At 42.3% G+C, this 22,396-nt stretch overlaps 1 protein-coding gene across 2 annotated transcripts in view; it reads left to right on the top strand.

Moving 5' to 3' along the window:
* Positions 1-22,396, top strand: part of LOC116353424 (adhesion G protein-coupled receptor B2-like) — a 231,560-nt gene that overhangs the window by 90,431 nt on the left and 118,733 nt on the right. For both annotated transcript variants that reach the window (XM_031788983.1, XM_031788982.1), the window contains exon 10: positions 3,844-3,970. In XM_031788983.1, coding sequence (XP_031644843.1) covers positions 3,844-3,970 — 127 coding nt within the window. The remainder of the gene's footprint in view (positions 1-3,843; positions 3,971-22,396) is intronic.

Raw genomic sequence — 22,396 nt, 5'->3', positions numbered from 1 at the left:
GTATTATGCAGCAAAAATTGAAACTGTGTTTTTTACGTTGGATAAAAGTAGAGACTCAAAATGGTATATCACACACTGCAGTTGAGGAACAATGGGAAAGTAATTCTGCTTTGAAAGTTGATCAACTTGTAACTTCCTTTTGAGAAAATGTCCCTTGTATGTTTTGGCACACCTACTGGAGAGCTCTTCTTTGTCTACACCTATTCAACTTCGTCACACCTTAGCCCAATCCTATCTCTTTATAACCCTCTCTAGGGTATGTGGGTGGGACGGTAGCGTCTTACCTCGTCAACAGCCAGTGAAACTGCAGGGCGTCAAATTCAAAACACAAATCCCATAATTAAAATTCCTCAAACATACATGTATTTTACACCATTTTAAAGATACACTTGTTGTAAATCCAGCCATAGTGACCGATTTCAAAAAAGCTTTACGACGAAAGCACACCAAACGATTATGTGAGGTCAGAGCCAAGTCACAGGAAAAACACAGCCATTTTTCAAGCTAAAGAGAGGAGTCACAAAAAGCACAAATAGAGATAAAACTAATCACTAACCTTTGATGATCTTCATGAGATGACACTCATAGGACTTCATGTTACACAATACATGTATGTTTTGTTCGGTAAAGTTCATATTTCTATCCAAAAATCAGAGTTTACATTGGTGCGTTATGTTCAGTAGTTCCAAAACATCCGGTGATTGTGCAGAAAGCCACATCAATTTACAGAAATACTCATCATAAATGTTGATGAAAATACAAGTGTTATACATGCAATTTTCGATCCATTTCTCCCTAATGCAACCGCTGTGTCAAAGATTTAAAAAAATCTACGGAAAAAGCACACCATGCAATAATCTGAGTACGGCACTCAGACGACAAATCAACCCAAAGAGACATCCGCCACGTTGGAGTCAACAGAAGTCTTAAATAGCATTATAAATATTCACTTACCTTTGATGATCTTCATCAGAATGCACTCCCAGGAATCCCATTTCCACAATAGGTATTTGTTTTGTTCGATAATGTCCATAATTTATGTCCAAATTCCTCCTTGTTGTTCGCGCGTTCAGTACACAATCTAAACTCACGACGTGCGTGCAAGTCCAGCGGAAAGTACGGACGAAAAGTCCAAAAGGTTCCGTTACAGTCCGTAGAAACATGTGAAATGATGTATAGAATCAATCTTTAGGATGTTTTTAAAATAAATCTTCAATAATGTTCCAACCGGAGAATTCCTTTATCTGTAGAAAAGCAATGGAACGCGAGGGAACTTTCACATGAACGCGCTTCACAAGCCCGTGGCTCTCTGCCAGACACCTGACTCATTCCCCTCTTATTTGGCCCCACTCCACAGTAGAAGCATCAAACAAGTTTCTAAAGACTGTTGACATCTAGTGTGAGCCTTAGGAATACAACATGACCCAATTGCCACTGTATCTTAGATAAGCAAAGAGTTGAAAACCTACAAACCTCAAATTTCCCACTTCCTGGTTGGATTTTTTCTCCGATTTTTGCCTGCCATATGAGTTATGCTATGCTCACAGACATCATTCAAACAGTTTTAGAAACTTCAGAGTGTGTTCTATCCAAATCTACTAATGATATGCATATCCTAGGATCTGGTCCTGAGTAGCAGGCAGTTCACTCTGGGCACGCTTTTCATCCGGACGTGAAAATACTGCCCCCTACCCCAAAGAAGTTAAGGATTCACTTGTGAGGCCATATGCTAAACAAAGCAAGTAAGGTAATGTAGTAAACAACTATAGATTATGACAAAAAATGGTGAAAGTAGTAGCGTCAGATAAAAATACACTTTATCTAGTCCTTGGCCTACATCCTAATCTGACTTTGGTGCAGGTCATGTTGTTCTTGACATTAACGTCTCTGGTAAACACACACTATATCAAATAAAATCAAAGTGTAAATGTCGCATGCACATGATACAGAAGGTGTAAACGGTACAGGGTAATGGTTACTTGCATAAAATAAAAGGTGTCCAGATAAACATATTTTATAATTATTAGATACATTAGATACATTTTATACAGACATAGTTGTCTACATTTCTGGGTCTAGTGAAATAAATGCTATAACCACCCCCTAGCCACATCTAGCTAATTGGATGGGTCACCATTGTCTAGACATGTACACATGTTCATGAAATGCGATAGATGGCCGTAATCACCCCTAGACACACCTGTAATCACCCGAGACACACCTTATTAACTTGACTGGTCACCCCCAGACCCAACTGGCTAACTTGATGGGTCATGTTTAGACATGTAGCTAGCTAGCTAAACAAAGACCCATAATCCCAACCCATGCATGAATTGCTGTAGTATTAAACTGCAGGTACCTAAAGCTAACCAACTAGGTTCAACGTTAGCTAGCTAGCTAACATTAGGCTATAACTAGCAATGCAAATGGATTTCAGAGCTACAAATACATACATTTGGCAGGAGATTAGGAAGTGCAGCTCAGTTTCCACCTCATTTTGTGGGCAGTGTGCACATAGCCTGTCTTCTTTTGAGAGCCTGGTCTGCCTACGGTGGCCTTTCTGAATAGCAAGGCTATGCTCACAGAATCTGTACATAGTCAAAGCTTTCCTTCAATTTGGGTCAGTCACAGTGGTCAGGTATTCTGCCACTGAGTTCTCTACCTGGCCAAATAGAATTCTAGTTTGCTCAGTTTTTTTGTTAATTCTTTCCAATGTGTCATGTAATTATCGTATTGTTTTCACACAATTTGCTTGGGTCTAATAGTGTTGCTGTCCTGGTGCTCTGTGGGGTCTGTTTGTGTTTGTGAACGGAGCCCCAGGACCAGCTTGCTTAGGGGACTCTTCTCCAGGTACATCTCTCTGTAGGTGATGGCTTTATTATGTAAGGTTTGGGAATTGCTTCATTTTTGGTGTTTGTAGAATTTAGCTTCTCTTTTATGGATTTGAATAATTAGCGGGTATCGGCCTGATTCTGCTCAGCGTGCATTATTAGGTGTTTTACGTTGTCCACTGAGGATTTTTTAGCAGAATTCTGCATGCAGAGTCTCAATTTGATGTTTGTCTCATTTTGTGAATTATTGGTTTGTGAGCGGACCCCAGACCTCACAAACATAAAGGGCAATGTGTTCTATAACTGATTCAAGTATATTTAGCCAGATCCTAATTGGTATGTCAAATTTTATGTTCCATTTGATGGCATAGAATGCCCTTCTTGCGTTGTCTCTCAGATCGTTCACAGCTTTGTGGAAGTTACCTGTGGCGCTGATGTTTTGGCCGAGTTACTGTATGTATAGTTTTTTGTGTGCTCTAGGGCAACGGTGTCTAGATGGAATTTGTATTTGTTGTCCTTGTGACTGGACCTTTTTTTGAATCACCATTATTTTTTTCTTACTGAGATTTACTGTCAGATCCCAGGTCTGGCAGAATCTGTGCAGAAGATCTAGGTGCTGCTGTAGGCCCTTGGTTGGTGACAGAATCACCTGATCATCAGCAAACAGTAGACATTTGAGTTCAGATTCTAGCAGGGTGAGGCCGGGTACTGCAGACTGTTCTAGTGCCCTTGCCAAGTCGTTCATAGATATGATGAAGAGGGTGGGGCTTAAGCTGCATCCATGTCTCACTCCACGGCCCTGTGGAAAGAAAGGTGTGTGTTTTTTGCCAATTTTGACTGCACACTTGTTGTTTGTGTACTCTCTCTCTCTCCCTCTCTCTCTCTCTCCTCTCTTTTCTCTTTAAGACATTTCGATTGAGTGCATGTGTGTGCTCCTCTGTGACCTTTCTTTGTGTGTGTTGGTGTGTGTGTTTCCCTCACTGTGTGTGTCCCATGTTTCCCACACCTTCAGGGAAGCTGGTGCTGAGAACTGGGACACAGAGGGCTGCCAAACGCTCGCTTCTGCCGCTGTCCACACCAAATGCCTTTGCAGCAGGATCTCCACCTACGCCATACTAGCGCAGCAAGCTAAAGACCCGGTGAGTCACATTTCCCACTCTGCTCTATAACACTGAGGTTTCCGAGGTAACACGAACTGGAGCCAACAAGTTAATGTGTTGGTGTGTTGTTGTGTGGAAATTTACAAGCTAGAGATTGTTGTTACTTTAATTTAAACAGTCCACTTGGTCAGGGAAATGGATGAAATTCACTGGTTGTCCTTGAAGTTTGAGACAGGAGACAAGTGGCTGTATGAGATAAAGCTGATATAAATACTTTTGAGATTTGATAGACTAGAATACTTCATATAGCTACAGTTGAAGTCGGAGGTTTACATACACTTTAGCCAGATACATTTAAACTCAGTTTTTCACAATTCCTGAAATGAAATCCTAGTAAATATTACCTGTCTTAGGTCAGTTAGGATCACCACTTTATTTTAAGAAAGTTAAATGTCAGAATAACAATAGAGAGAATGATTTATTTCAGCTTTTATTTCTTTCATCACATTCTCAGTGAGTCAGAAGTTCACATCCACTCAATAAGTATTTGGTGGCATTGCCTTTAAATGGTTTAACTTGGGTCAAACGTTCCGGGTAGCCTTCCACAAGCTCCCCACAATAAGTTGGGTGAATTTTGGCCCCTTCCTCCTGACAGAGCTGATGTAACTGAGTCAGGTTTGTAGGCCTCCTTGCTTTCACACGCTTTTTCAGTTCTGCCCACACATTTTCTGTAGGATTGTGGTCAGGGCTTTGTGATGGCCACTCCAATACCTTGACGTTGTTGTTCTTAAGTCATTTTGCCACAACTTTGGAAGTGCGCTTGGGGTCATTGTCCCTTTGGAAGAACCATTTGCAACCAAGCTTTAACTTCCTGACTGATGTCTTGAGATGTTGCTTCAATAAATCGACATAATTGTCCTGCCTCATAATGCCATCCATTTTGTGAGGTGCACCAGTCCCTCCTGCAGCAAAGCACCCCCACAACATGATGCTGCCACCCGCCGTGCTTCATGGTTGGGATGGTGTTCTTCGGCATGCAAGCCTCCCCCTTTTTCCTCCAAACATAACAATGGTCATTATGGCCAAACAGTTCTATTTTTTCTTTCATCAGACCAGAGGACATTTCTCCAAAAAGTACGATCTTTGTCTCTATGTGCAGTTGCAAACCGTAGTCTGACTTTTTTATGGTTGTTTTGGAGCAGTGGCTTCTTCCTGGCTGAGCGGCCTTTCAGGTTTTGTTGTACTGTGGACATAGATACTTTTGTACCTGTTTCCTCCAGCATCTTCACAAGGTCCTTTGCTGTTGTATTGGGAATGATTTGCACTTTTCACATCAAAGTACGTTCATCTCTAGGATACAGAATGCGTCTCCTTCCTGAGTGGTATGACGGCTGCGTGATCCCATGGTGTTTATACTTGTGTAGTATTGTTTGTACAGATGAACGTGGTACCTTCAGGCATTTGGAAATTGCTCCCAAGGATGAACCAGACTTGTGGAGGTCCACAATTTTTTTTCTGAGGTCTTGGCAGATTTCTTTTGATTTTCCTATGATGTCAAGCAAAGAGGCACTGAGTTTGAAGGTAGGTCTTGAAATACATCCACTGGTACACCTCCAATTGACGCAAATGATGTCAATTAGCCTATCAGAAGCTTCTAAAGCCATGACATCATTTTATGGAATTTTCCAAGCTGTTTAAAGGCACAGTCAACGTAGTGTATGTAATGTTCTGACCCACTGGAATTGCGATACAGTGAAATAATCTGTCTGTAAACAATTGTTGGAAAAATGACTTGTGACATGCACAAAGTAGATGTCCTAACCGACTTGCCAAAACTATAGTTTGTTAACAAGAAATTTGTGGAGTGGTTGAAAAACTAGTTTTAATGACTCCTAAGTGTATGTACATTTATGATTTCAAATGTATGTACCAATAACTACAGATGTGAAATGTACAGCAGTCTTCTAAAATTTAATTTGGTACCACACTCGTTTTAAGTAGATTTGTGTGAGGACAGACGCTGGGAGACGAGAAGCAAGTACAGGGAGTGATCATTTAATAAATAACCGACATAAAACAAACAAGGAGAGCATCTGGAGAGCAGTAACATAACAACAATATTGCTGACACAAGGATGAATCCGAGGAACAGATAGATATAGGAGAGGCAATCAACAAAGTAATGAGGTCCAGATGAGTCCAAAGACGTGCTGGTGCGCGTAACGATGGTGACAGGTGTGCACAATGATGGGCAGACTGGCGCACTATAGCGCCAGGGAGGGGGATCGGGAGCAGGGAAGGACAGATTGGTCTCCACTCAACGAGTCAAACAACTAGCGATGACTTGAGACTCAACTTGATAGAAAATATAATAACTTGAGACTTGACTTGGACTTGGACCCTCATAACTCGGGACTCGACTTTGATTTGAGACTGATGACTTGAAATTATCTGGCCAGGTTTTTTAACATTTTGTCACTCATTTTGTGGCACAGACAGAGTATCCATGGATTACTCTCAACGCAGCCAGAGATTGGCTAGTGAAACGCACACTTGGCCCTCTGATTGGACCAGCAAACCTTCCATCAACACAGGTCGGGTGAGCTAGCGCAGCGGATCTCAAATAGGGGGTTGTGAGATGGTTGTGAGAAGGTTGTGGGAAGATTGTGAAACTGAGTGAGATGTATTTTTTATTTTATATATATATATATATATTTATTTATATAGACTAATATTTGTATTTTATATGTATATTTGCTTGCTCAATCTGGTCATTAACATAGGCCTATAACATTGCACCAAATTATTATTTAAAAACATCGAAATCTGTGCTTCAGAACCAAAAATGTGCAAGTCTTGACTGTTGACCAATGACCAGTCATCAGCATTGGTGCGCAAAGCGGGTGCACATAAGATTAGCACTTGCTTCATTTTTTATCCAGTTTTGTGTTGCAAAAATAGAGTAGTCTACATTGATATTATCCATATAAAATGCAGTTTAGCTAAACTGCAGTCTGCCACTGACGCATCTTTGTCACAGCAATAGGCTACATGGTGATTTATTAGATTAAAGGAGTAACTCTGGGAGGCCTAAACCATTCTACCTGACCTCAAGTTCAGCTGTCAAAGTCAGTAGCTATGCTTAATAATATCCATACAACACCACTGTCACGGCATTCAGAGGAAGGTGAGGACCAAGGTGCAGCGTCGTACGTGTTCGTCATTTTATTAAATAGAACTGAACACTAAGTAACAAAAGGAACAACCAGAACAGCTCCATCAGGTGCAAAACTCACAAAACAGAAAATAACTACCCACACCACACCGGTGGGAAAAGGCTACCTAAGTATTTTTTTAATTTTTATTTATTTTTTATTTCACCTTTATTTAACCAGGTAGGGTAGTTGAGAACAAGTTCCCATTTGCAACTGCGACCTGGCCAAGATAAAGCATAGCAGTGTGAGCATACAACAAAGAGTTACACATGGAGTAAACAATTAACAAGTCAATAACACAGTAGAAAACAAAGGGGGGGTCTATATACAATGTGTGCAAAAGGCATGAGGAGGTAGGCAAATAATTACAATTTTGCAGATTAACACTGGAGTGATAAATGATCAGATGGTCATGTACAGGTAGAGATATTGGTGTGCAGAAGAGCAGAAAAGTAAATAAATAAAAACAGTATGGGGATGAGGTAGGTGAAAAGGGTGGGCTATTTACCAATAGACTATGTACAGCTGCAGCGATCGGTTAGCTGCTCAGATAGCTGATGTTTGAAGTTGGTGAGGGAGATAAAAGTCTCCAACTTCAGCGATTTTTGCAATTCGTTCCAGTCACAGGCAGCAGAGTACTGGAACGAAAGGCGGCCAAATGAGGTGTTGGCTTTAGGGATGATCAGTGAGATACACCTGCTGGAGCGCGTGCTACGGATGGGTGTTGGTTCTCAATCAGAGACAATGACAGACAGCTGTCCCTGATTGAGAACCATACCCGGCCAAAAACAAAGAAATACAAAAACATAGAAAAAATTAAATAGAATGCCCACCCTAGTGACAACCACACCTTCACAGAAGTTTCTAAACTGTGTTAGGGTAATATCAAAAGTAAGTCAAGTCATTGTTATGGGGAACATGTGAACAGGTTATTATATTGTGGCATTAAATTAAGTTTAGCATCTTCTCCTCTGTTTTTTCCTTTTCATGGTTTGAGTGTGAGTAATTCAATTACATTGAGACAAGCACAACATTACAGCTGGAACTTCAATTGGCCAGAGAAAATGGCAAAACAGGGTTATATTGCAGCTATTACCATCAAAGGTGATTGCCTACCGTAGGCCTACCCAACAAATGACCGCAATAGCCTAGTTATATTTATTTTACAAGAGGCCTACGTTTAACCTTTAACTAAATATGGAGCACAAAATTAAGCAGACAGAACTTAATTTAGCCAAAGAAAATGTCTCAACAAAATATCTTGCATAAGATATTTAAAGAACTGCTTAAGATTTCTAAATAGGCTTAGAATAAAAATAGTAATTTACTATAATAATAATGACTAAAGAAATTAATAATAAATATGAAAATAAATAAAGGGTAGAACATTCTATCAAAATGACATGTTCTTCTCATCTTCGGCAGCATGCGTGTGCTCGTGTGCTTGTGCATGCGTGGGGGTCACAAGCTTTAAAACATTTATTTTGGGGGGTTGTGGTTCAAAACGTTTGAGAACCACTGAGCTAACAAACAGATTGCTGATTTGCTGTACAGCTATAGGATCAGCTATTTCGGTATGTCAAATTTGGTTGAAATTCATAATTTAATTATGAAGCTTGCCTTTGGAATTGATTGCTAAAATGTATTATTTCATAATCAAAATATGTTGTAGACTAAATAATGAAAAGGGCTGTCTGGTAGCCTCGATAAATAGGCAAAGATTTATAGTTGAACAAGTCATTGCAGGTCTAGATGTATTTTTTTACTTGACTTGAGACTTGACTTGAAAAAACTTGTAACCCGACTTGACTTGCTCTTAGATTGCAGGACTTGGATTTGACTCGAGACTCGACCTGTTCAATTTTGAACTTGACTTGAGACTCGGACCTCGAATAATAATGACATGCCTGCAAGTCCACACAAAACTTAATTTAGTTGTTTTTTCCATTTGTCCACCGTTAAGACATTCCCAAAATGATTTGCATGTCAGCAGTCAAAACGCATCATCATGATAATGTGGAAAGTGACACTTCGCTTCTTGAAAATCCAATATCTTTAAAATGTGTGTGTGCTGACATACAAAACTACAGCAGAACTGTATCAACAGTGGACTAATAAATAACAAATATTTACAAAAAATATATATTTACTAAGGACTTTTCCTTTAAGTGAGATAGTTCTATTTGTACTATCTAAATAAACAATGTGGATGCTTGGTTCATTAGTTGATTAAGGGAGATCTTTGCTCTCTGCTTGGCTGGGCTCATCAGTAAACACAACACAGAGCTCATTAGCTAATGAGCTAACCACTGTCTAGTCACTGTTCAGTTCAACCGTGGGGTGTTTAAAGAAAAAGGGCTTCCTCCTTTGATTAGCTCAAACATGGTTTATGAATGGGGACTTTGTTCAGTTCTCTACTGCTGTATATCGTCTTGGCTGGGCAAGAAAACATCTGTAATTATTAGAGACATTGGGAGACACTTTTCTTATAGTATGAACTATGATGAGTAGGGTTCAGCTGTGTCTTAAAACCAGGTGGGATGGTAGCGTCCCACCTGGCCAACATCCAGTGAAATTGCAGAGCGCCAAATTCAGAATACAGAAATCCTCATAATAAACATTCATAAAATATACAAGTGTTATACATCAGGCTTAAAGATGAACTTCTTGTTAATCCAGCCACTGTCTCAGATTTCAAAAAGGCTTTACGGGGTAAGCATACCATGCGATTATCTGAGGACAGCGCCCCGCTTACAAAAGCATACAAACATTTTCCAGCCAAGTAGAGGAGTTGCAAAAGTCAGAAATAGCGATGAAATTAATCACTTACCTTAGATGATCTTCATATGGTTGCACTAACAAGACTCCCTGTTGCACAATAAATGTTAGTTTTGTTCGATAAAGTCCCTCTTTATGTCCCAAAAACTTTTGTTGGAGCGTTTTGTTCAGTAATCCACTGACTCCAGGGCGGTCAAAACATGCAGACGAATACATCCTAATAGTTCCGGTAAAGTTCGTCAAAACATGTCAAATGATGATTATAATTAATCCTCAGGTTGTCAATTATCTAAATAATCAATAATATTTCAACCGGACAATAGCGTTTTCAATAGAAAGGAAAAACAACGAACGGCGCGCTATCAGTAATGCCAACAAAGCAGCTCTGCATTCTTCCCCTGTCCTCTGACCAAAAGGTATTTTTACTTGTCGTTTTTCAAAATACAAACCTAAAAGCATGTCTAAAGACTGCTGACATCTAGTGGAAGCCATAGGAACTGCAATCTGGGCACTAACCCATAACATAGTCATTAGGCATTCAATGGAAAACAACTCACATAAAAAAAAGCCCACTTCCTGGATGGATTTTCCTCGGGTTTTCACCTGCCATATCAGTTCTGTTGTACTCGCATATCGTAGCTTCTGGGCCTGAGTAACAGGCAGTTTACTTTGGGCACATGTGTCATCCAAACGTCAAAATACGCAAGAGACGTTAAAGCCAGCTTGTGTGGTTACTGGCCCAATGCTCTAACCACACACACACACACATATATACACATGCACACACACACACACACGTGCACACACGCGCACACACACACATCTCAATTGTGCAGTAAGATGCCATCCCTGTAGCCATTTCAACAATAACAACCTTTCCATATAAAATGGCTGACCGTTATTCCCCTCAGTAAACTCCTAAACGGTTTGGCAGTTTGTGTGGATGTCTAGACATTGGTGTGTGTGTGTGTGTGTGTGTCTGTGTCACTGAGTATAATGCAACCTCCTTGGCATCTGTGAGGCTTTTATTCATAAGATATATGTGTCTCTTTCAGCCACTTGCTATGATTGCTGCCAGTGGAGACATTGAGAGAGGAATATCTCTCTCTCTCTCTCTCTCTGTCTCTGTCTGGTTTTCTCTATCTCAGAATATCTCTCTGTCTGTCTCTGTCTCTCTCTTTGTCTCTCTCTGTCTCTCTGTCTTGTTTTCTCTTTCTCAGAATATCTCTCTGTCTCTGTCTCTCTCAATTCAAGGGCTTTATTGGCATGGGAAACATGTGTTAACATTGCCAAAGCAAGTGATGTAGATAATATATAAAGTGTATATATAAAGTGAAATGAACAATAAAAATGAACAGTAAACATTACACATACAGAAGTTTCAAAACAATAAAGACATTACAAATGTCATATTATATATATACAGTGTTTTAACAATGTACAAATGGTCTATCTGTCTTGTTTTCTGTTTCTCAGAATATCTGTCTCTCTCTCTGTCTTGTTTTCTGTTTCTCAGAATATCTCTCTGTCTCTCCTCTCTCTGTCTCTCCCTCTCTTTCTGTCTCTGTCTTGTTTTCTCTTTCTCAGAATATCTGTCTCTCTCTCTGTCTTGTTTTCTGTTTCTCAGAATATCTCTCTCTCTCCTCTCTCTGTCTCTCCCTCTCTTTCTGTCTCTGTCTTGTTTTATCTTTCTCAGAATATCTCTGTGTCTCTCTCTCTCTCTCTCTCTGTTTCTCCCTCTCTTTCTATCTCTGTCTTGTTTTCTCTTTCTCAGAATATCTCTCTCTCTCTCTCTCTCTCTCTCTCTCTCTCTGTCTTCTTTTCTGTTTCTCAGAATCTCTCTCTCTCTCTCTCTCTCTCTCTCTCTCTCTCTCTCTCTCTCTCTCTCTCTCAGAATATCTCTCTGTCTCTCTCTCTCACTCTGTCTCTCTCTGTCTCTCTCTCTCACTCTCTGTCTCTCTCTGTCTCTCTCTGTCTCTCTCTCTCTCTGTCTTGTTTTCTCTTTCTCAAAATATCTCTCTCTCTGTCTTGTTTTCTGTTTCTCAGAATATCTCTCTCTCTCTCTCTGTCTTGTTTTCTGTTTCTCAGAAGATCTCTCTGTCTCTCTCTCTCTCTCTCTCAGAATATCTCTCTGTCTCTCTCTCTCACTCTGTCTCTCTCTGTCTCTCTCTCTCACTCTCTGTCTCTCTCTGTCTCTCTCTCTCTCTGTCTTGTTTTCTCTTTCTCAAAATATCTCTCTCTCTGTCTTGTTTTCTGTTTCTCAGAATATCAATTCAATTCAATTCAAGGGCTTTATTGGCATGGGAAACGTGTTAACATTGCCAAAGCAAGTGAGGTAGACAACATACAAAGTGAATATATAAAGTGCAAAACAACAAAAATGAACAGTAAACATTACACATACAGAAGTTTCAAAACAGTAAAGACATTACAAATGTCATATTATATATATATATATACAGTGTTCTAACAATGTACAAATGGCTAAAGGACACAAGATAAAATAAATAAGCATAAATATGGGTTGTATTTACAATGGTGTTTGTTCTTCACTGGTTGCCCTTTTCTCATGGCAACAGGTCACAAATCTTGCTGCTGTGATGGCACACTGTGGAATTTCACCCAGTAGATATGGGAGTTTTTCAAAATTGGATTTGTTTTCGAATTCTTTGTGGATCTGTGTAATCTGAGGGAAATATGTCTCTCTAATATGGTCATACATTGGGCAGGAGGTTAGGAAGTGCAGCTCAGTTTCCACCTCATTTTGTGGGCAGTGAGCACATAGCCTGTCTTCTCTTGAGAGCCAAGTCTGCCTACGGCGGCCTTTCTCAATAGCAAGGCTATGCTCACTGAGTCTGTACATAGTCAAGGCTTTCCTTAATTTTGGGTCAGTCACAGTGGTCAGGTATTCTGCCGCTGTGTACTCTCTGTGTAGGGCCAAATAGCATTCTAGTTTGCTCTGTTTTTTTGTTAATTCTTTCCAATGTGTTAAGTAGTTATCTTTTTGTTTTCTCATGATTTGGTTGGGTCTAATTGTGCTGCTGTCCTGGGGCTCTGTAGTGGGTGTTTGTGTTTGTGAACAGAGCCCCAGGACCAGCTTGCTTAGGGGACTCTTCTCCAATATCTCTCTCTCTCTCTCTGTCTTGTTTTCTGTTTCTCAGAAGATCTCTCTGTCTCTCTCTGTCTCTCTCTCTGTCTCTCTCTCTGTCTCTCTCTGTCTCTCTCTGTCTCTCTCTGTCTCTCTCTCTCTCTCTCTCTCTCTCTGTCTCTCTTTCTGTCTCTGTCTTTCTCTCTCTCACTCTCTGTCTCTCTCTCTCACTCTCTGGCTCTCTCTGTCTCTCTCTCTCTGTCTTGTTTTCTCTTTCTCAGAATATCTCTCTCTCTCTGTCTTGTTTTCTGTTTCTCAGAATATCTCTCGCTCTCTCTCTCTGTCTTGTTTTCTGTTTCTCAGAAGATCTGTCTCTCTCTCTCTCTGTCTGTCTCTCTCTGTCTCTCTCTGTCTCTCTCTCTGTCTCTCTCTGTCTCTCTCTCTCTCTCTCTTTCTGTCTCTCTCTGTCTCTCTCTGTCTCTCTCTCTCTCTCTCTCTGTCTCTCTCTGTCTCTCTCTGTCTCTCTGTCTCTCTGTCTCTCTCTCTCTCTGTCTCTCTGTCTCTCTCTCTCTCTGTCACTCTGTCTCTCTCTCTCTCTGTCTCTCTTTCTGTCTCTGTCTTGTTTTCTCTTTCTCAGAATGCCTCTTAGAGCTTCTTTAGGGGAAAGTGCAGTGAAGCCAAATAAGACTTATCAGTTAATAGGAATCCGGAGTTAAAGCACAGAAAAGGTCAGAGAAAGATAAAAAACAGTGTTTTGGGGAGTTTTATTGGTTGATTTGAGGTGATGGACTTTAGTTTGACATATCAGTTTTTTTTGTTTCATTCTTTCACCGCAAATCTGACCTAACCTTGAACATTTCTACTTTTTTACACTTCCAAAAGGAAGGAAATAGAAAAAGCCATCATATGGGGAAAGCCATTGGCATTAGGAACAGGAAATATCCATAATGGCCTAGACCTAAAAGCTTGATCCATCAACAGACCTCTCTCTGTAACCTCTGACCTTCTCCATAGTATACTATTGACTTTTCCCATTTCACAGCATTTGGTCACCGGAATGGGCAGGAATGCCTGGTGACGTTTATGAAATGTGTCTTTAGCCGTTAGCGATATGTAATTGACGACCATTGCATCATTAGCCTAGTGATGAAGCCCTGGAGGTAGGGGTCAGTGTGTTAGCTTTATTGGCTGTGGTTGATGGAGAGGACACTTCCACCTTGCTATCAGCTACAGCAACTCAGCAATTTAGAGGATGAGATTAAGGGGAAGTATGTGTGTGTGTGTGTGTGTGTGCTCGCATGCGTTTACACATGTGTCTGTGTGTGTGTTTGCGCTGTGTATGCATGTTTGTGTTTGTACATTTATATCTAACATATGATAGCATCGTTCCTTTACTCTATCATTCACTCAACATAACTCTGTTATACCATCCAAACATACACATCCAGACACCCAGGCTGGGTGTGGGTCTTGAAGTAGAGCTGGGATTCGACAGCCCGGCTCCAGCAGCTTAGCCTGGACCAGGGAGCAGGCGGACGGGGGTGGATTAACTACCATGTTTAATAGAAAAGGAAGAGAGAGGTGTAGAGATTTAGCGAGAGAGAGCGGGATGGATGGATGGATTTAGAGGCACTGCTGCCATAATAGGCCGTCTACAATGGAGCCGTAGATTGCTGGTTAATCATGTTGACTTCCTACAGCTGGAGTGAGCGACCAGGGAGAAGGGGGAGGGGAGGAGGAGAGGATGAGAGAGACCAGGGAGAGGGGGAGGATGGGAGAAGGAGAGGAAGAGAGACCAGGGAGAGGGGGAGGATGGGAGGAGGAGAGGAAGAGAGAGACCAGGGAGAAGGGGGAAGGGAGGAGGAGAGGAAGAGAGAGACCAGGGAGAGGGGGAGGATGGGAGGAGGAGAGGAAGAGAGAGACCAGGTAGAGGGGGAGGATGGGAGAAGGAGAGGAAGAGAGAGACCAGGGAGAGGGGGAGGATGGGAGGAGAAGAGGAAGAGAGAGACCAGGTAGAGGGGGAGGATGGGAGAAGGAGAGGAAGGGAGAGACCAGGGAGAGGGGGAGGATGGGAGGAGGAGAGGAAGAGAGAGACCAGGGAGAAGGGGGAGGGGAGGAGGAGAGGAAGAGAGAGACCAGGGAGAGGGGGAGGATGGGAGGAGGAGAGGAAGAGAGAGACCAGGTAGAGGGGGAGGATGGGAGAAGGAGAGGAAGAGAGAGACCAGGGAGAGGGGGAGGATGGGAGGAGAAGAGGAAGAGAGAGACCAGGTAGAGGGGGAGGATGGGAGAAGGAGAGGAAGAGAGAGACCAGGGAGAGGGGGAGGATGGGAGGAGGAGAGGAAGAGAGAGACCAGGTAGAGGGGGAGGATGGGAGAAGGAGAGGAAGAGAGAGACCACGGAGAAGGGGGAGGAGGAGAGGAAGAGAGAGACCAGGGAGAAAAGGAGGAGGAGAGGAGGAGAGGAAGAGAGAGACCAGGTAGAGGGGGAGGATGGGAGGAGGAGAGGAAGAGAGAGACCAGGTAGAGGGGGAGGATGGGAGAAGGAGAGGAAGAGAGAGACTAGGGAGAAAAGGAGGAGGAGAGGAGGAGAGGAAGAGAGAGACTAGGGAGAGGGAGAAAGAAGAGCGAGGTTGAGAAGGGTATAGGGGGAGAGCAAGAGAGACAGAGAGGGAGAGGGGGGAAGAAAAGGTTGATTGACTGAGGAGGAATGAAGGAGTGGATGAGAGGGAGAACGTGAAAGGGAAGGAAACATTGCCAGAGGGTCTGCCCTTCTGGACCTGTGAAGGACAGATTCATTGAAATGTCTGGTGTGTGTGTGTGTGTGCGTGTGTGTGCCAGCGCTCTGTCATGGAACCCCAAAGCGGATTAGCAGACAATACAGATCCCCAGATACTGTAAAAAAAAATATTTAAAAAACACACACACACACACCACACACACACGTCCATAGTTAAAGCTGAGTATTGTCCCCTGAAAACCAACCTGCCCTGCATGTTAAGAGTGTCTGTAGCAGACTGTGTGAAGGACAAACACTCCCATCTGGTGATCTGTGTGTGTGTGTGTGTGTGTGTGTGTGTGTGTGTGTGTGTGTGTGTGTGTGTGTGTGTGTGTGTGTGTGTGTGTGTGTGTGTGTGTGTGTGTGTGTGTGTGTTGCATGCTTGGCTTTTGTCGTGACTCCTACTGATAGAAAGAGTAGCACCAACCAGCTCTGTCCTGCTCACCTTCCACCTCATCCCTCCTAATAGAATAAAACCACTCAGAGGACTAATGAACAAAGTACTAAAATACACTTTAATATCCAATGAGAAAATGACTGACAGGGAAACAAAATGAACCAGCAGTGAAACATTCCTCTGGTACAGCAGATACAGAGACAATGTGTTGTTTTGATCTGTGCTTTGGAAGGGCAGATTCTCATGGTTTGCTGGCTCTAGTGTTGGTCACTTTGCTGTAGTGTCATGTGTGTGTGTGTGCGTGTGTGTGTGTGCGCATGTGTGTGTGTGCGTGTGCGTGTGTGCGTGCGCGCGTGTGTGTGTGTGCGTGTGTGTGTGCGCGCGCATGTGTGTGTGTGTGTGTTTGAGGGGGAAGCAGAACATATGCTGATAGGGCCTGTGGGTGTACTGTTGTCTGGGTAAATGGGACACAGGTACATGTGGCTAGGACAAACAAACACAAGGACACATACACACATGGACACATGGACACACAGACATACACGTACACACTTGGAGACACAGACACCCACACACACACGGACACACAGACACACACACACGCACACACACACAAGCATGCATAATCACAGACTCACACACACACACACACACAAACATGCATAAAAACAGACTCTCTCGCACACACACACACACACACACACACACACACACACTCACACACACACTCTCACACACACACACACACACAAACATGCATAAACACAGACTCACACAGACACACACACACACACACACACAAACATGCATAAACACAGACTCTCTCTCTCTCTCACACACACACACACACACACACACACACACAGACACATACAGACACACACACAGACACAATCATGTATAAACACAGACTCTCTCTTCACACGCACACAAACATGCATAAACATAAACTCACACAGATTCACACACACACACCTGTTCTTCATTTCAACAATAAACATCCAGGTCTTAAGACCCACCTAAACCCTGAACTAGAGATGCATGATATATCTGTAAGCATATCGGAAGCGGACGATATTAGCTAAAAATGCCAACATCGGCATCGGCCCGATGTCTAGTTTAACGCCGATGTGCAAAACCCATGTCAAAGCTGAGGTGCATATCTATATAACGTAGGTAGATGACGTGCCACCTATATAACGTAGGTAGATGACGTGCCACCTATATAACGTAGGTAGATGACGTGCCACCTATATAACGTAGGTAGATGACGTGCCACCTATATAACGTAGGTAGATGACGTGCCACCTATATAATGTAGGTAGATGACGTACCACCTATATAACGTAGGTAGATGACGTACCACCAATATAATGTAGGTAGATGACGTGCCACCTATATAACGTAGGTAGATGACGTACCACCTATATAACGTAGGTAGATGACGTACCACCTATATAACGTAGGTAGATGACGTGCCACCTATATAACGTAGATAGATGACGTGCCACCTATATAACGTAGGTAGATGACGTACCACCTATATAACGTAGGTAGATGACGTGCCACCTATATAACGTAGGTAGATGACGTACCACCTATATAACGTAGGTAGATGACGTACCACCTATATAACGTAGGTAGATGACGTGCCACCTATATAACGTAGGTAGATGACGTGCCACCTATATAACGTAGGTAGATGACAGGCCACCTATATAACGTAGGTAGATGACGTAGGTAGATGACGTACCACCTATATAACGTAGGTAGATGACGTACCACCTATATAACGTAGGTAGATGACGTGCCACCTATATAACGTAGGTAGATGATGTAGGTAGATGACGTGCCACCAATATAACGTAGGTAGATGACGTGCCACCTATATAACGTAGGTAGATGATGTGCCACCTATATAATGTAGGTTGATGACGTACCACCTATATAATGTAGGTAGATGACGTACCACCTATATAATGTAGGTAGATGACGTGCCACCTATATAATGTAGGTAGATGACAGGCCACCTATATAACGTAGGTAGATGGCGTACCACCTATATAACGTAGGTAGATGACGTGCCACCTATATAACGTAGGTAGATGACAGGCCACCTATATAATGTAGGTAGATGACGTACCACCTATATAATGTAGGTAGATGACGTAGGTAGATGACAGGCCACCTATATAACGTAGGTAGATGACGTGCCACCTATATAACGTAGGTAGATGACGTGCCACCTATATAACGTAGATAGATGACGTGCCACCTATATAACGTAGGTAGATGACGTGCCACCTATATAATGTAGGTAGATGACAGGCCACCTATATAACGTAGGTAGATGACAGGCCACCTATATAACGTAGGTAGATGACGTGCCACCTATATAACGTAGGTAGATGACAGGCCACCTATATAATGTAGGTAGATGACGTACCACCTATATAATGTAGGTAGATGACGTACCACCTATATAATGTAGGTAGATGACGTACCACCTATATAACGTAGGTAGATGACGTACCACCTATATAATGTAGGTAGATGACGTGCCACCTATATAACGTAGGTAGATGACAGGCCACCTATATAATGTAGGTAGATGACGTACCACCTATATAATGTAGGTAGATGACGTACCACCTATATAATGTAGGTAGATGACGTACCACCTATATAACGTAGGTAGATGACGTACCACCTATTTAACGTAGGTAGATGACAGGCCACCTATATAACGTAGGTAGATGACGTGCCACCTATATAATGTAGGTAGATGACGTACCACCTATATAACGTAGGTAGATGACGTACCACCTATATAACGTAGGTAGATGGCGTACCACCTATATAACGTAGATAGATGACGTGCCACCTATATAACGTAGGTAGATGACGTACCACCTCTATAACGTAGGTAGATGACAGGCCACCTATATAACGTAGGTAGATGACGTGCCACCTATATAATGTAGGTAGATGACGTACCACCTATATAACGTAGGTAGATGACGTACCACCTCTATAACGTAGGTAGATGACAGGCCACCTATATAACGTAGGTAGATGACGTGCCACCTATATAACGTAGGTAGATGACGTACCACCTATATAACGTAGGTAGATGACGTACCACCTATATAACGTAGGTAGATGACAGGCCACCTATATAACGTAGGTAGATGACGTGCCACCTATATAACGTAGGTAGATGACGTACCACCTATATAACGTAGGTAGATGACGTGCCACCTATATAACGTAGGTAGATGACGTGCCACCTATATAACGTAGATAGATGACGTGCCACCTATATAACGTAGGTAGATGACGTGCCACCTATATAACGTAGGTAGATGACAGGCCACCTATATAATGTAGGTAGATGACGTGCCACCTATATAACGTAGGTAGATGACAGGCCACCTATATAATGTAGGTAGATGACGTACCACCTATATAATGTAGGTAGATGACGTACCACCTATATAATGTAGGTAGATGACGTACCACCTATATAACGTAGGTAGATGACGTACCACCTATTTAACGTAGGTAGATGACAGGCCACCTATATAACGTAGGTAGATGACGTGCCACCTATATAATGTAGGTAGATGACGTACCACCTATATAACGTAGGTAGATGACGTACCACCTCTATAACGTAGGTAGATGACAGGCCACCTATATAACGTAGGTAGATGACGTGCCACCTATATAACGTAGGTAGATGACGTACCACCTATATAACGTAGGTAGATGACGTACCACCTATATAACGTAGGTAGATGACAGGCCACCTATATAACGTAGGTAGATGACGTGCCACCTATATAACGTAGGTAGATGACGTACCACCTATATAACGTAGGTAGATGACGTGCCACCTATATAACGTAGGTAGATGACGTGCCACCTATATAACGTAGATAGATGACGTGCCACCTATATAACGTAGGTAGATGACGTGCCACCTATATAACGTAGGTAGATGACAGGCCACCTATATAACGTAGGTAGATGACAGGCCACCTATATAACGTAGGTAGATGACGTGCCACCTATATAACGTAGGTAGATGACAGGCCACCTATATAACGTAGATAGATGACGTGCCACCTATATAACGTAGGTAGATGACGTGCCACCTATATAACGTAGGTAGATGACAGGCCACCTATATAACGTAGGTAGATGACGTGCCACCTATATAACGTAGGTAGATGACAGGCCACCTATATAACGTAGATAGATGACGTACCACCTATATAATGTAGGTAGATGACGTACCACCTATATAACGTAGGTAGATGACGTACCACCTATATAACGTAGGTAGATGACGTACCACCTATATAACGTAGGTAGATGACAGGCCACCTATATAACGTAGGTAGATGACGTGCCACCTATATAACGTAGGTAGATGACGTACCACCTATATAACGTAGGTAGATGACGTGCCACCTATATAACGTAGGTAGATGACGTGCCACCTATATAACGTAGGTAGATGACGTGCCACCTATATAACGTAGGTAGATGACGTACCACCTATATAACGTAGGTAGATGACGTGCCACCTATATAACGTAGGTAGATGATGTAGGTAGATGACGTGCCACCAATATAACGTAGGTAGATGATGTACCACCTATATAACGTAGGTAGATGACGTGCCACCTATATAATGTAGGTAGATGACGTACCACCTATATAATGTAGGTAGATGACGTACCACCTATATAACGTAGGTAGATGACAGGCCACCTATATAACGTAGGTAGATGACGTGCCACCTATATAATGTAGGTAGATGACGTACCACCTATATAACGTAGGTAGATGACGTACCACCTCTATAACGTAGGTAGATGACAGGCCACCTATATAACGTAGGTAGATGACGTGCCACCTATATAATGTAGGTAGATGACGTGCCACCTATATAACGTAGGTAGATGACGTGCCACCTATATAACGTAGGTAGATGACGTACCACCTATATAACGTAGGTAGATGACGTGCCACCTATATAACGTAGGTAGATGACGTACCACCTATATAACGTAGGTAGATGACGTACCACCTATATAACGTAGGTAGATGACGTGCCACCTATATAACGTAGATAGATGACGTGCCACCTATATAACGTAGGTAGATGACGTGCCACCTATATAACGTAGGTAGATGACAGGCCACCTATATAACGTAGGTAGATGACGTACCACCTATATAATGTAGGTAGATGACGTACCACCTATATAACGTAGGTAGATGACGTACCACCTATATAACGTAGGTAGATGACGTACCACCTATATAACGTAGGTAGATGACGTACCACCTATATAACGTAGATAGATGACGTACCACCTATATAACGTAGGTAGATGACGTACCACCTATATAACGTAGGTAGATGACGTACCACCTATATAACGTAGGTAGATGACGTACCACCTATATAACGTAGGTAGATGACGTGCCACCTATATAATGTAGGTAGATGATGTAGGTAGATGACGTGCCACCTATATAACGTAGGTAGATGACGTACCACCAATATAACGTAGATAGATGATGTAGGTAGATGACGTGCCACCAATATAACGTAGGTAGATGATGTACCACCTATATAACGTAGGTAGATGACGTGCCACCTATATAATGTAGGTAGATGACGTACCACCTATATAATGTAGGTAGATGACGTACCACCTATATAATGTAGGTAGATGACAGGCCACCTATATAACGTAGGTAGATGACGTGCCACCTATATAACGTAGGTAGATGACGTGCCACCTATATAACGTAGGTAGATGACGTGCCACCTATATAACGTAGGTAGATGACGTGCCACCTATATAACGTAGGTAGATGACGTAGGTAGATGACAGGCCACCTATATAACGTAGATAGATGACGTGCCACCTATATAACGTAGGTAGATGACGTACCACCTATATAACGTAGGTAGATGACGTACCACCTATATAACGTAGGTAGATGACGTACCACCTATATAACGTAGGTAGATGACGTAGGTAGATGACGTACCACCTATATAACGTAGGTAGATGACGTAGGTAGATGACGTACCACCTATATAACGTAGGTAGATGACGTACCACCTATATAACGTAGGTAGATGACGTAATGACGCCACGAAAAATATATACCGCTACAAGTGAA

This window comes from Oncorhynchus kisutch, linkage group LG14, assembly GCF_002021735.2.
Source record: "Oncorhynchus kisutch isolate 150728-3 linkage group LG14, Okis_V2, whole genome shotgun sequence".
Lineage (NCBI taxonomy): Eukaryota > Metazoa > Chordata > Actinopteri > Salmoniformes > Salmonidae > Oncorhynchus > Oncorhynchus kisutch.
The sequence above is the reverse complement of the archived record's forward strand: the minus strand, read 5'-3'. Positions and strand labels throughout refer to the sequence as shown.